Raw genomic sequence first — 16299 nt, forward strand, 5'->3', positions numbered from 1 at the left:
AATCTGGTTCAACTAGAGCAGGAGATTCCCATATCTATTTACCACTCCTCATCGATGTTGTGCACGGGATATCATCTCTATCTTCAATGAGGTTTATATATTACCAGTCCTCATAGTCTGACTAATAAAAAAACACTAATAGAATTTTCTTCAATCAAGAAATTGGCTTGATATCACATTGGGCTTCTTCACCCCGCTCCCATTAAGTGCATCTGAAATGTGGGCGTCCGATTGATGCCCACGTGAGTGGTGCATGGTTACTCTGCCTGCAACCTGAATGGTAAGAAAAAGAGTAGGCCTACCTCAGAATATTTGACCTTCTGCAACATTTTTCAACATGATTTATTTAGCAATCTTCCTGTGAATTGAACATGTTTTTACAGTGACATAGCTAATGCCTGATATGATTGAAACAGCTTCCGGGAAATCACAAACTCTTGGTAGCATTCAACATGGTTATCATTTTGAAGGGGAGATCCGCGCGTCTTCAGTTATGTCTGCAACCGTGACATATTTACTGCCAAAGTTCCAGTTACTCGCGCGGGTCTCAAGATAGTAGTCTGTATATTGGAAATCATGATTATCCATCGTTTCAATCATTAATAAATTAATTACTGCTAGTTGGTATTTTTTATGCTGTGATAGAAAGGCATATGCGTTTTTAGGATGATCATCATGAGTCAATGAGACAAGCATATTGTCTTCAAGGTCCTCGAACACCAAATTTGGGGTGAGAATGAGATGTCATGTTAATTTTGTGTCAAATTTTCCATAGATCCTCTTGCAGAATCAAACTTTCCCGTTGAGATTTTAATCCGTCAGTAATCGGATATAAGAAACAATCCCTAATATTAATATTTAATATAAAAGTCAAGGTATCAATAATAATAATACATTGACATTAGAGGCCTAATAATAAATTGGACTGTAAATAAACTACCTTTATTTTGTGTGTCTCGTTTGAAATCTTCTCGTCTATAGTCTCGCAAAGTGAAAGAATCCTAAATAAAGTATAGCATGAATAATTTAACCTTAATAAACCTTTATGGTGCATAATTATGTTGCAATTAAAAAATAAAATAAAAACATGATTCGATGAGGTGCTATGTTTCTAATGACTGTCTTCTTTAGAATGACTTTACAAGAAAGATAGCCAGTTAAATCACTTCTGGAGACACTTCGTTTTTTATGATGGTTTGTGTGAGGAATGCAGAAATAATAGGCGAATCTAAATATGCAATAATAAACACACATTAAAAGGAACTATTCAACACCTAAATAGTTATTTTCAATTCAACCTACATTATAAAGGATTGACTTGAACCCACATTATCCAACATCAGACTTACTTTAATTTGGAAATAGGTTATTTATTACGACCCATAACAGAAATTGACAAGTGCCAAAACTCCATTATAGCGGTGCTGTGTCAGAAAATTGGTGTCCATGAACCGTACCCTATTCGCAGCCATAATACAACAAGTTTACCCTCCCCCCTCCAATCCTGGAGCGCAACTAAACTTTCACTCCAGACGAATTGCGCTTGGAGAGACGGTACCCTAACCTGCTCTCACTCGTTGTGTCTCGCGTTCTTGCAGATCTCGAGCAAACCTGCCAACCCATCTACTTCCTGTAGTCAGCAATTCCATCCCTAACAGAGGGAAAAAAAAGGAAGGAAGCATTTTCTAAGTGTTCTAAATAAGGCGTTCTGAAGAGCAACCTCCACTTGGTCGTCCGTCTGCAACACCCACGAGCTTCATCGTATAGATGCCATAACTGTTTCTCATGTTTTATATCGCATGTGTGCTGGGAGGCCGTTGCATCGATCGTGGGTAGAAGTAAAAACACGCCGTGGGTTCAAAACAAGAAGTGTAATTAACCCTGCAAATCCATGGCACGGAGAATACAATAGATGCGCATCTTTTCTTGCATGAAAGTGAAATCAGTTCAAACTCCGAGCTTGGGAAAGGAAGGGAACTCGACTTACGTTCTATCAGAATCCCAAGTGCGTTCATGTATTGGAAAAATGAGGTTTTGGCCCCTCTACCAGAGGGAAATAAGTTTTTATCCGAAGGAATTCCCTCAAAACAGGTAATGTGAAGAAAAAAATAGCCTACAATAATAGCTTATGCGTAAAATATATGCGTAAAAATAATTTGGATATGAAAGATTGCTTTCTGGTTTAGCATGCATGTCTAAGATACCCACATAGTATTGGTTGATACCATTGTATAGACTACACTAGGATCTTACTGGTAATCTATCTGCTGTCATCATGTTGCTTTCTTAACTGCAACTGTTTTTATGTGTCTTAAATTGATATCATAAGAATCACTGGTTGTGTACAAAGATCAGCTGCGCCTCGCGCCATGAAGAGACAAGCGCGTCTATTATGGAGTGTGATTTGCAGTCCACCCTCTTCAACATGCCAATTCGCCAGAGAAGAATTAGATTTTAATTAGTGCCATTAAAAATCAAATTTGCCATTCTTTGGGTGGCCCGTTGCCTTTTCTGATTGACAGTTGAAATTGACACTCCGGGTCTCCTCTTATCGTGCGCATTTCAAGCTATTTGTAATTGCAGGTAGTTTTTTTCGGTTCCCTGGATTGCGAGGAAAACACGATTACTTTAAGAGCCATGGGTTAAGTGCAGAGAAAAAATCAATCCAAATTGAAATAGCTTCATTAAAACGGCAGCTTTTGTTGCAGGGGCCTAAATACTCCACAACAGTTCAAATCGGGAGTTATTGTTTGAACGCTTTATATAGCTTCAGGGCTGCAATGTCTCTCAAGGATTTCATGGCTGGAGATGGATAGTACGTTAGCCGCGAGTTGACTTCGACTTGCCGTTGAATCTTGTCTTGTAGGTGATTTCTCCAGAAACGCCGCAGAGTACACCGGGTGCCTCGCGCTGCGTGGAAGCCAAATACACACACGTCATGGTGAGAAGTTATGTAAACGTTTTAATGCATTATTTGCAATGTGTGCATTGCTGTTTATTATTATAGCATCTGAAGGATAAATGATTGCCATGCGTAAAATGTAATGTTATTGCTATTAGTTGTCTATTGCCTGTCAAGTATTTATGCAACATATATGGTGACGCTGATAGCGAGCCTGAATATGCTTTTCTATGCTAAAAGCATGACTTCGGTCATGAAGTAGCCTATAGGCTGTAATATGTCAAATATTTTGGTCCAGATGCGCTTAAAATGTATCCCTGTCCTTATTCTTGACTTGTTTCTCGTGCAGTCTCACTCGGACGGAGAATCGCACCGATCGAACATGGAGAGGGAGGACACACGCTCCTCCCCGAGTCCCCCCTCTACCCCGTATATCTGCTCGCCTATCTCCACCGCCTCCTCCGTGGCGTCCACCGGGAAGAACGTGTGCGCGAGCTGTGGTTTGGAGATCCTGGACAGATACCTACTCAAGGTGCGAGTGCGCGCGTTATTGGTCATGAAAAGGCTAAAACCGCACGAGCATAGGATTTATGTTTTTGCGAATGTAAAACAGATATGGAAAATCCCTTTGACTTGTTTTAGTTTTTACAACTTAACTAACATGTTTTATGTATTTAGCCAGAGCTACATCCACGTTGACTTCATCATCTTCCTTAAATATGAACACGAATATAAATGAAATCATGCTCCGAATTATGAAACCCTGAAATAATTTAGTAGGCTAAAGTGTTGATCTTCTGAAGCTCCATTGTTTTGAACATACTATTTTATTTCTAAAACAAAAGAAAGGACAGTAGCCTAGATAGGCCAGGGTCATACATCGTGTTATGTTTTTTATGTCTTTCAAATTCACATCAACAACGCCCAGCCTCGCTCTGCGAGCTCCGTAGTAAAAAAACAACTGTCTGGGAGTGTTTTTCAGAGTTGCAGGAAGTGTGTGTTACTTAAATCTAATCTGTGCTCCATTTCTTTTAAGTCTTTATATGGAAGCGATACATGTGGAAACTATTTTATCAGGAAGCGATGCATGTTCATTTTAAATGAATAGCTATATTCATTTTTGAAATCGATTCTTTATAGGCTATTTATCTTTAAATGGTTTGAACATTTTGCTTCTATAAAAAAAAATGAAATCCACTCATAGAACAGACCCAGTGGTCCACTCCACCAAATCTCGCTGTATGTATATTTTGTGTTTAATAATCTATATGCCTAATGATGCAAGGACATACCCCTTTATTTTGCACATGGCCCATTTTCTTATATGGAGAACGAAGTAATAAAATAATATTTGTGTATATCTTCATGTTGAAATTTTATTAGTTTCCTTTACTTGGTAGGCTGGGCCTACGTTACACGGGCAAACATCGAGAAGAACAAAACAATTATAAGATATATTAATTACATTGACATTACATTTGAACTATTCTTCAACGAACTGTACGGTTTAGGAATCATTTTAACATTAAAGGCAATAATGAAATCAAACAATATTCAAACCTTTTGCCTGGTCTGCGTATGTATGCACAATTGATGACTGAATATACAGTCTAGCTGACGCCATACGTGTTGTATACATTTTTTTTTACGTGCGCAATCAAATTGAAAGTTACCGGATAGAGGGAAACATATTTATTATAAAAGTCCTACTGTCTTTGTAGCTCCACCAAAATATCAACTAAGTCATGGATGTTTTTTTTTATTGGAACAAAATCAATTGCAAAGTGCATAATAACCTATATGAATTATGCTATTTTTACAGTTGTTTATTTTGTTGTTATTATTTGACATGTTCATTAATTTAAATCGTTTAGCCTAGGCTACTATTTGAGCAATAGTGTAATTTAAACGATTCAATTTGATTTCACATAGGCTACATACAGACATATTGTTATAATTATTATTAATATGATGACGATGATGATAATTATTATTATTATTATTTAAGCTTTTTTTTTTACTACTGTTTTGTTTTGCAGGTAAATAACTTGATCTGGCACGTGAGGTGTCTGGAGTGTTCTGTCTGCCGGACGTCGTTACGTCAACACAACAGCTGTTACATCAAAAACAAAGAGATCTTCTGTAAAATGGATTATTTCAGGTAGGGTAAGTTTTTGACTTTGTTTTCAAAATATTATTATATTATATTATATTAAATATTATGCTTCCGCCTGCCGCCTGCCATACGAAAACCTGCCTCTCCTTTGGGTAACAGTGGACATGCGCATAATTGTATGTGTCGGTGTTTAAAAAGGTATTCAAAAGCTTATAAGCAAAATAAGGGTATGAGTCAACTAACTTTTTATGAATCCTATTGTTGAGGCTACATCGTCGGCCTAAATATTGAGATGCTGTAAAATAAATGTAATTCTGCTGGTATAGGCTTTTGTTATGGGGCGTGCAGTGAGACGTGTTTTGCAGGATTTATAAATTGCTGGTATATTATACGCGCATTTAATGATGAAGATGACATCAATTGGGCGGCAGGTAGCCTAGTGGTTAGAGCGTTGGGCTAGTAACCGGTTGCTAGATCAAATCCCTAGGCAAAGGTTGCTAGATCAAATCCCTGAGCTGACAAGGTAAAAATCTGTCGTTCTGCCCTGAACAAGACACTGTTCCTAGGCCGTCATTGTAAATAATAATTTGTTCTTAACTGACTTGGCTAGTTAAATAAAATAAGAAAGCGCATAACACTGGGCGATATACATGATTATTTGCCTTGCAGTTTTGAATAACAAATGTATTAAATCATTAAAAAAAAAAATTATAGTAACAATAAGCGATTGCAAAAGCCCTAGGCCACTAGGCCTTATAACAACAACGCCAACACCACATCAGTAATAATGATGTTACGACACACAACACGAGTTAATTTGTACAGGTTTACACTTTTTAAATTTTCGTCCATGGATCGTCAGCTCAGCTTGTCTCTTGATTCAAAAAGCAAAGAGAGATCAACTAATAACATTCTGATTATATAATCGCATACACATTTAGCAGGTGTTATTGGGGGGGGGGGGGGGGGGGGGGGGATGCTTGTATGATACTGTAGTATACAATCTGTTATTCTATTCTTATCTAAACTGCTATTCTATTGTTTATTAATCTAAACAAAATCTAATACATACCAAAACATGTATGAGTTATGACCAAATATAAATCAAGACTAATCTCTGGACTGATTTCATGAGATTGTCTAACAGAAATCTAATCAAAATCAAAATCAAATGTTATTTGTGACATGCGCTGAACACAACAGGTGTAGGTAGATATGAAGACATGAGAAGATATTCACAGTAACACTTACTGATAACGATTCTAATCAGTGCTACCCCCAAGACTACAATTTGTTGGGCTATTATCATATAGCATGTTGTTACACACTATTTCTACAGTTCCTACACACAATAACACAATAACACCATTCATCATTGCTTGCAATGCTATTATATTTGTTGATGGTTTCATACTCTTCCACATTATTTAACAGACACAAAATATACATCAAACATAATTGCTTTCAATGCTGCCAATGCGGTTATATTTTCTATAATATTCTATATTTATATATATTTATATTTCACCAGCTCCATTCATATAACACATTTGACACAATATTTACAAATACCTGTAATTACATACATACGCACGCGCGCGCGCACCCACGCACGCACACACTACACACACTGCAGAGTAAGAATAACACTCCGCGGCTAAAGCTAAACTGTGAAGTCTCATGCAGCATGCGCGTCTCCAGTGTGTCATGATTGCAGAGCACTCAACACAGAGCCTGAATGCAAGCTCTCAATTGGCCAGGCCTCCTCTCCTCCGCATCCATTTCCAGTCAATGTGAAGTGACTGGCCCTTTAAAGTCGATACTGTGTTTTAGGAGCCGCTGCCTCAGAAGGTTTGTTTTCTGTGTTAGGCTAATAATCTGAAGTGATGCTTCACAAGATGTTTCATCTAAAGCCCTTCACAGAGAGACCCGGTCCCTGTGTAGCACAGTGGATCTATTGAGATAGGAACATCGGCACTTGTGTCCACGCAATGCGGGTGTGGAGTGTACTTATCAGATCAGCATCAAGGCTTAGACTACAGAACTAAAAGAAGTCAATGTCAACCAAGAATGTATTACTTGACTTTAGTAATAGATGAACACCATCAGAGATACATGCAGGGAGTGTAAACGTGGTATATATATATATATATTTGTAAATATGATGATTATGTAATATGTTTACAAGAGAAAATTATCGATACTGATCTACTATGATTGCAAAGCTCAAATGAGCCATGAGATGGTCTCTCATAATGCAGGATAAATGTGAAACACTATCTGACTATAGCTTCTTATTTAATACCTAGAGGTAATGTTCATCTGAGTTAAAATACTAAAAACTGTATGCATCCTGAGATTATCACACAGAGTTTGTCATCAATAACTAATTATATTGAACTCTTGGCTCAGAATTGTTATATTGTCCCATTCATAATAAACTGTAGAGGAAATCGCTTTACAGCTGAGCAAGGCCATTTATTTAAAAAGGAGATCATTGCAGAAGAATATTGCCTGTAATTTAATTTACTGGCCGATAGGTTGAAATATTCTAATTTACATATTGGTTGATATTTATGGAAGGTTTTCCAGATGATAGAAACATGTTGGACATTCATCTGGTAAAGTTTAATATGGTAAGCCATACACAGACAGTCTGACCATCTGTTGTAGGAAAGAGGAGTCCGCCATACACCCCCACAATACAACGGGCAGAACCTCCAGCATTTCTCCTTCATAGCGAGTGTCCACTCACGTGAGATGCGGGTCGTGTAGTGTTATGGTGTTCAAAAAGATATTCAAAAACTTGAACAAAAAAAGCCTTGGAAACTTAACCGTTGCCACGTTTTTAAAATCCCATTATTGTAAGAAATTACGCCCATCTGCTGTTGGAAAGAGGAGTGCAACACTGAACACAATGCAACCCACAGAACCTCCAGTGTTTCTCCTTCATCATTTCCCCCAAACATTCTAAACTGCTCGTTTCTAGTTTTATTTATTTCATTCGGGAATAATTCCACGTCTTAAAGACACATTTTTCCTGGTGAAGGACGCAATATTATGTGCCAAACGGCACCAAATCCCCTAAATAGTGCACTGACTGGAGCCCCATGGGCCCTGGTCAAAAGTAGTGCACTGACTAGAGCCCCATGGGCCCTGGTCAAAAGTAGTGCACTGTAGAGAATAGGGTTACATTTAAGACGCTGCCACAAGAGTATGGTGGCATGTTGGGAACATAACTAGAGGCAGAATGTGATTGACTGTCTAACGTATTACTGTGGACATAGTGAAAGGGCTTTAATGGTTCCAAGCTTGAGAGGGAGCTTGGCACTAGAGAGGGAGCCTGGGAACGGTTTATCCCGACAGTCAGTGGGCACAGCGGCATCTCTGTATGTGTGTGTGCGTGCATGCTTGTGTGTGCATGTGTGTGAAAAGTTTCGCACCCCAGGCAAAGTCATAGTCAGTGGGCACGGTGGCATCTCCCTGCTCGGACTCCAATCCCTCAGTGCATGGCAACAGGTCCCGCAGAAAGAGAGGTGCGTGTGTGTGTGCAGGTGCGTGTGGTTGCGCCAGAGAGGTGAAGGGAGTGACCCTGCTTAGGGGGGTGTGATGTGTGTGTGTGGGGGGGGGGGGTCCATACTGGCACTGTTGCTGTGAGGGTTCAACAACACCAGCACAGAACAGAGCTGTGAGGAGGAGTGAGCTGTGAGCTGGGTCTGCCTGCCTGGTGTTTTTCTGATGGTAACCTGATACAGAGCCACTGGTCTGAGGTTTATAATCGCCAGCAATTAAAGCCCCAAGCCCAGCACCCAGTGTTGTCCGGGTCAACGTGTTTCTGAATGTGATTCCTGTCACACACGCAGGAACACACACGCATGCATGCACACACGCATTCACGTGCATTCACTATACATCACACACACACGCAAGCACGCGCACACACACACACACACACACACACACACACACATACACACACACACACACACACACACACACACACACACACACACACACACACACACACACACACACACACACACACACACACACACACACACACACACACAGGGATCACTATGTCTCTGAGCCTCCTGTTCCAAAAGGTGCTTAGGGAAAATGCCTGATCTTTCTGTCCACAACGGGTGTGTTGTGTGTGTGCATCAGTGTGCGAGCACGTGTGTATGTGCCTGCCATGGGAACCTGCTTATGTAAAACTGACTGTGCCTACTTCCACACAAAGACCAGCCGTCAGTCATTAAGGTTAAGTTTTTTACAACATGGAAATAGTGTATGCATTCTGCTACACAATAATGTTATATGTGACCCATATCAGCATAAGGCTCCCTTGGCCCCGTCCCCATTTACCCTGAAACCCCAAATACTTCTATTCCCTCCAGTGGGGGGCAGCAATTAAAATAAAACATGGAGGATTTTGTATTGTGAAATGGACATGGTTGGAAGCCATAGTGATGAATGATGGGGCATTGTTGTGGTTGGGACCAGAAGCATCCCCATATGCAGAGTTCGTTTGTTTACAACCATCTTAACCAGTGACTGGTCAGGTGTGTACAAAACCGTCAAACTGAATTTATTGCTCTGCTGCAGAGAGGGTTCGATTGAAACCTCTCTCTCCCTTTTCCACTGTGCAGCTTGACATTCCACCTCAGTGGTGTTTCAACACCAGTGTACTTGCTAGGCCTGTAGGAAGGGTTAGACTGCCGTGAGTTCTGAGGACCAGACAGAGCTGGGCGTCACTCATTCCTCATTCTGGCTCTGGAGAGAAAAACAAGGAGATATTTCTCATTTGTGTCAGTCTCTCATCTGACTCTGGACTGACAGCTGTTGTAATGGGGCGTAATAGCAGGAAATCAGAGTGGGTTTACTCTGCCTAAAGGGGGGTGGTGGAGGAGCAGGGGCAGAGGGGTAGAGGGGCATGGGACAGAGCAGACGCTGTAGTAACTAAAGCCCCTCTGTCAGCCAGGCCCCGAAACAGAAACACAGCGAGCCGTGAGCTGCCGTGAGCCGCAGGCCACACAGGAAGTTGCAAAGCACCGCCAATCAGGGGCACCCTGGGATGCTGACACGGTAACCTGAGTGGCCGTCCTCGCCGCTGCGTTGGGGTTGGGGCGGTCAGCGGTGCTAGGGGACGGAAGGTGTGTGCGTGTATGAGGTTGGGGGGGCGGGGGGGGGGGGGGGGCGTGGGGGCGTGGGGGGGGCGTATGTAGCCTATCCAGCCATCCTCATCAACCCGCCCCGCTGCCAGCCTGCTTCCCGCCAGGCACTGATGAGGTCTCCGTAGAATCTGAGAGGAGCATGCCGTGAGTGAAACCAGACCTGGTAGAGGCAAAAGAGACTTGAGATGTCAGATTGTCTGACAGGAGAAGTCAGGAAGGTAAACAAACACACTGAGGCTCAGGACATCAGGATGTGTCTGTCCTTTACTGATTTAGGAGGAAATGAGGTGTTTTTACCTGGTAGGAAAATAGGGTAAGTATCCTGTTTGGATAAGAAAATATGCCTATATCTCATACAATGGTAATTTTGGTCTTCATAAGGAATGCATGTTGGAATGCTTTCATAATAGTACCTGCGGAAGAAAATGTACATGGACATTTCAATAAGAAATTTGCCCATCTTCAGTACTACGTTCAAGCTCAATAGTCTTGGGGATGAATATACTTCTCTTCGGCTGTAGGTAGATGAATGTGGAGCTGAGCAGAGCAGAGAAGAGGGCTGGAGGAAAGCTTTGTGGAGAGAATGTTTCTCCTAAAGGTGATAGGGGATTGGCATGCACCCAGAATAAACACCAGCTTTTTGATACAAAGGCATAATTAACTACAAAGCTAGTGAAGATGAAGAAAGATGATGATATGCACACACATGCGTGCATGCTGTGCAAAATAACACACAGACACACACACACACACACGCGCACGCACGCACGCACGCGCACACACACACACACACACACACACACACACACACACACACTTCTGTGTTGTGTCGTAGAGTCTGAGGCAGACAAACTGTCATGGTAGATTACGGTTCCGTTCCACAACATTTCTTTCTGAACTGTCCTCCACAATGCATCATTAATCAACACGCGATATTCTCAGTAAAGAGTGCCATAGATAGTCGGGTTTAAAGTACACAATAAACTCTGGAATGGTTTCACAAAGTCTGAGTAGGCTTTTGTTGTGAGAGTGTGTATTCTCGCATAATGACGTGTATACTGTGCCTCCGGTCCTTACCCTCATCATTCAGTAGTCCTATCTATGAACTCAAAGGGATGTAGCTGGAACAGAGCATTTTGGGTGATCGGGCCAGGGAAGGAGAGGTGTGTGTGTGTGTATACTGTAGTACTGTGTGTGTGTGTACCGTGGTACCTTTTCCCAGGGAAGAGGCTGAGACATCCAGCCAGCCAGGTCTGTACAGTCAGTCTCAGACCTGTCTTAGTACGTTGTTGTGTCATTTCTTTGTGGACGTATCCCAGAGTGCTTCTCTTTCAGCACTAGAGTCAGTGGAGCGTGGAAGCCAGGCACATAAGAACTCCGACTCAACCTCATGGCGTCATTCTGGAACTGGGATATCCCAAATGGCACTCTATTCCCTATATAGTGCACTACTTTTGACCGGGTCCTACAGGGCCGCTGAGTAGGAAATAGGGCACAATTTGGGACGCCTGGCATTGAGCCGGGGAGATGCTGCCTTCTACCAAATCAGTCTGCTGCTCCCTGCCTGGTCGGCTATGATTGGTGATTGGCTTCCCCCAGCCCCTTATACTTGGCCCTTCACCCCTCGTCTCTAGCCCTTTGAGGTTGTTACCATGCTTATGTCACTGTGTTTATGTGAGAGATCTCTGAGCTCTGGAGACGGGGGTCGTTTCCTCTTAGTAGACTGACTCGACTCTCCTTGTCATGCACGCATGAACGCAAGCGCGGACACACCCACAGATGGTCAGGCTAGGGGCCATCTGCAGACCATTAGTACAGCCTTTCTCTGTCCGTCCACATCGGCCCCGCCCTGCCCCTGAAACACTGACTGGGTCAACCCGAATGTCTGGATCTAAACAGGCTGGACATGTCCAGTTCCAACAAACTTACACCTGATCTCTCAAAAGCCTCTTTTATGAAGGTTATGACAAGGCCAGTCAGAAACGATCAACTAAATGTAGTACTTCATTGATAGTACTTTAGTTTGTCATATGTGCCCCTCGTTGCATATACTTACGTGGCTAACAGCTGTGATATTGGTGTAAAACATCAAATTGGCTAAATATTCTTCATGTCAAAATCATGACGGTAGGAACATTTACTTTGGCAAAAATGGAGCCCGGATAGCGAGGCCAAGAAATGCAGTGAACCTATTAGTTTGAAATTAAATAATTCTCCACTTCCATTCAACTCATAATGTAAACTGATGGACTGAACAAGCAAAAACCAAATTCTGCAATATTGACAGACCTTTTTTTTATTTCAAGTGATCTACAGTAGGCTATCTATTAGAAAATACATCAGCATGATTCTCTCTGTCTTTCTCTCTCTTCTCTCTTGCCCTCTCTTAAAATCAGACCTGAACATGTAATCAGCCAGGCTCTGCTTCACATCTGTAATGTTAGTGCCTTCAGAAGAGCTGATTTGGTTCAGTGTGGAACAAGTGTTGAAAGTAAAAAAAAAAAAAGGTTTAAGGTTGATATATGGAAGAGGTCATTTATTGAATTATTTGCAAATTATTGGAAGGTGGGGATACCTGATTTATTAAAGATCCAGTCCGAATGTCGCTTTTCACATTCTACATCCATTTAAATTCATGGATTTGACTAGTTCAATTCAGCTATAAACACGGTCATATTTTGTACATAAAGTTGACATAACAACAAGTCTGGTTATAGACCCTTTTTTTATTACGTTTTTTTTGTCCTCCTCTATAGCAGAATATTGATGCCACAGCTCTCTCTCGCTCTCTCTTTCTCTCTCTCTCTCTCTCCTCTCTCTCTCTCTCTCTCTCTCTCTATCTCTCTCTCTCTCCTCTCCTCTCTCTCTCTCTCTCTCTCTCTCTCTCTCTCTCTCTCTCTCTCTCTCACAGTAAGTTCGGTACAAAGTGTGCCCGGTGTGGCCGCCAGATCTACGCCAGCGACTGGGTGCGTCGAGCCAGGGGCAACGCCTACCACCTGGCGTGCTTCGCCTGCTTCTCCTGCAAGAGGCAGCTGTCCACGGGGGAGGAGTTTGGCCTGGTGGAGGACAAGGTGCTCTGCAGGATCCACTACGACACCATGGTGGAGAACCTCAAACGGGCTGCCGAGAGCGGTGAGTCACTGGGCTCTCTCGAACCTGCTCTGAGTGTGGGTTCACTAGTCTAGGGCGTCCTATCTCAGTGTTCTCTCTAGAACCTGCTCTCTAAAGTTGATGTCAAAACGATAACCTACTTACTGTATGTGTACACTTTTATATAGTATACAGCTACACAACACTGTAGGATACACTACGCTACTAAAAAAAGGTGTTATCTAGAACCTAAAAGGGTTCTTCAACCCTTTGTTGAACCCTTTTTGGTTCCAGCTAGAACCCTTTTGTGCTCCATGTAGAATCCTTTACACAAAGAGTTCTACATGGAACCCAAAATAATTCTACCTGGAACCAAAAAGGTTTCTCCTATGGGGACAGCCCAAAAAACTATTTTGGAACATAACACTGTGATGTAACTGTGGGGATAACAATTCTCACTGGGAAAACTCTAAATGTAGCTTTTTCCCCTCTCTCTTTTTTTTCTGTCTTTCTCTCATTCTTCCCTATCCTCGCCTTTCTTTCCCCCTGTCTCTGTGCCGTGGTGTCTCAGGCAGCGGCATCACTCTGGAGGGGGCAGTGCCGTCAGAGCAGGACAGCCAACCCAAGCCTGCCAAGAGAGCACGCACCTCCTTCACAGCTGAGCAGCTGCAGGTGAGTCACAGAGGAGGGAACCACATGTCCCTGTCTCCTCATTTTCTATTTCCAATAATAGGTCAATAACAAATTCGAATTATTTTACAAATAGGCTGGGGAATATGATTTCTCTGTCTTAGTGACTTTCTAATGGTCGTCATTGGCAACATTGTCCGATGTGGTTTGGTGTCTCGTTCATTTCAATGGGCTCCTTGTCGTTTAGCTCTGCGGTGGTGTTACATTGTCATTTCTGGACGCTGATACTCCGCTATTTGCTGATATACAGCCAAAATAGCTGAGACAGTGAGGTCATATATTTCTAATAACTTATGTACAATTCCCAGGTGATGCAGGCTCAGTTTGCGCAGGACAACAACCCCGATGCACAGACCCTGCAGAAGCTGGCGGACATGACGGGTCTCAGCAGGAGAGTCATACAGGTGAGGGTCCGTTCACGTCGTCTCAAAGCAATGATGTAAATAAGTTGTAAGTTGCTTTGGAGTGTATGCTAAGTGTCACATGACTCATGGTGGTAAAAACAATGAGAATATGACAGCTGGTAACATTGCATTTTCATAGGTTTGGTTTCAAAACTGCAGAGCAAGACACAAAAAGCATACCCCCCAGCACAGCGGACCCTCGCAAGGCCACCCCCAGTCCCGGATGCCCCCTTCGCTGCCCGACGACCTGCATTACTCCCCCTTTGGCAGTCCTGAGAGGGCGCGTATGGTGGCCCTGCACGGATACATCGACAGTGAGTGTTACGTTGGTTAGTCTCTTCACTACATCCTCACAAAGCCCTCTACTCTGCTTCACCAACTCCCTTTTCAGTACTTTCCTCCTCACGTCTCCTCTCCGAGGAAATACAGGAAGACGGATAGAGGTATGAAGAGCGATAAAAGAGGAGGGATTTGTCCTTGTCTACTCAGCAGTGGCTGTGTTTCGCTGTGTCAATAGTTCACGTTTTCTAACAATAAAACAAATTGTACTGTGCTTGAGTATGTTCCTTTACCGCTCCCCCATCTTGATACTGTGCTGAACTGAGTCATAATATTTCACGTGTGTCCCTCTCTTCTGTTCCACCAGGCCACCCATTCTCCGTTCTAACGACACAGAGCCTGAACCCCCATCAAGCCATGTCGCTGCCCCAGCTACCCCTCAGCCGCTAACTAATGTACGCTGCCACCCCCCCCCCCCCTGACCTCTGACCCTTGAATCCTGACCTCCCATCAGCAAGATGACTTAAGGAGAGGATCAAGATTTGAGAAGGTCTCTACTCTTGACCTCTCACCCTTAACCACTCGGACGGAGAGCGAAAGAGAGAGAGACTGCCTCATCGACTCTTTTCCCACGAACAGGATTATGATTATACAGCCAGTCTGACTGTTGTCATGGAGGATGTGAGCCCTTCCTTTTGCTCACTGGGACTTATTCAAGGCCAAGACACATTGAACCAGACTATGAGCTCCTTGTGCAGAGCTGGACTGAAAGGACTCCTCTCTCCATCCTCCGATGGGGGTGACAGGACCAGGCTAACAGGAATACAGCCTCATGTGCGCTGTCAAATTTCTGAAGATTTACCTATGAGGGGGAAAAAAACGGCAAGGGATTGGACTTGTGAGCTTTACAGAGGACACGGAGGTAAGAAACCTCCCTCCTTTCTCTCTATGATGATACCATGAAGGAATGCGAAATAACTGAGTTTTGTTGTGGAATCTGCTTCGAACTTAAAATTAGTACAATTGTTTTTTTTTAAGTCACAGCTGTTAGTATTGGTATTATTTGAGATCATGTGGTAATCAGCTCTTCGTTAATACACTGTCATCAGCAGCCTTCTGTACAGGATGTAAGCCTCAGATGAGGGTAGATTGTGTGCCTTATCTTATCCATGATAAGCAAACAGAACGACCCTAATACGGTTGTTTTGAATTATGACTCATTTCCAGGCAGCTGAGGTAAAACACCACAATTCACAGAGAAAACGAAAAACTCAAATTTATTAGGATGATTTAAAAAAAATAGTGGCAAGGTGTAACTTTACATTTTTACTGGTGGAAATATTGAAATACAAATATTTTTTTTTTTTTGGGGGGGGGGGTGATTTTAATTTTCACCATATCCTCATGTGCAAAGATAAATATAAATGTATTATTATAATATGGATATGGATATTTCAATCATTTGACACTCCAAATTGTAAAATTAGGATTTACAGTAACAGCCTTGTGAGGCGTTTGGCATTGACATACCTCTGTTAAATGTTGAACAATCACATTTGAGTATGAGAGAAAGAGAGGGAGGTCTGAAATGTGTCACCCGATAACCTTCCTCTACTTGTAAAGAAGGACTAAAAGACGATA

General features: G+C 42.4%; 1 protein-coding gene across 1 annotated transcript; it reads left to right on the top strand.

Annotated features, from left to right (window-relative positions):
- Positions 1 to 1526: 1526 nt before the first annotated feature.
- Positions 1527 to 15997, top strand: LOC139410056 (LIM homeobox 6a). The gene is made up of 9 exons (XM_071155491.1): positions 1527 to 2091; positions 2867 to 2941; positions 3252 to 3434; positions 4942 to 5063; positions 13107 to 13327; positions 13857 to 13957; positions 14284 to 14379; positions 14519 to 14693; positions 15026 to 15997. The coding sequence occupies exons 1-9, from the start codon at positions 2014 to 2016 to the stop codon at positions 15106 to 15108; spliced, it is 1134 nt and encodes a 377-aa protein (XP_071011592.1). The 5' UTR covers positions 1527 to 2013; the 3' UTR covers positions 15109 to 15997.
- Positions 15998 to 16299: the final 302 nt, after the last annotated feature.

The sequence above is a fragment of the Oncorhynchus clarkii genome, chromosome 5 (assembly GCF_045791955.1).
Source record: "Oncorhynchus clarkii lewisi isolate Uvic-CL-2024 chromosome 5, UVic_Ocla_1.0, whole genome shotgun sequence".
In the NCBI taxonomy this organism is placed as follows: domain Eukaryota; kingdom Metazoa; phylum Chordata; class Actinopteri; order Salmoniformes; family Salmonidae; genus Oncorhynchus; species Oncorhynchus clarkii.

Excerpts from the sequence above, each read along its gene's own strand:
- LOC139410056 (XM_071155491.1), top strand. The coding sequence starts at position 2,014 with ATGTATTGGAAAAATGAGGTTTTGGCCCCTCTACCAGAGGGAAATAAG. Across the intron at positions 2,092-2,866 it reads AAGGAATTCCCTCAAAACAG|GTGATTTCTCCAGAAACGCC; the intron begins GTAATGTGAAGA and ends CTTGTCTTGTAG. Across the intron at positions 13,958-14,283 it reads TCACAGCTGAGCAGCTGCAG|GTGATGCAGGCTCAGTTTGC; the intron begins GTGAGTCACAGA and ends TACAATTCCCAG.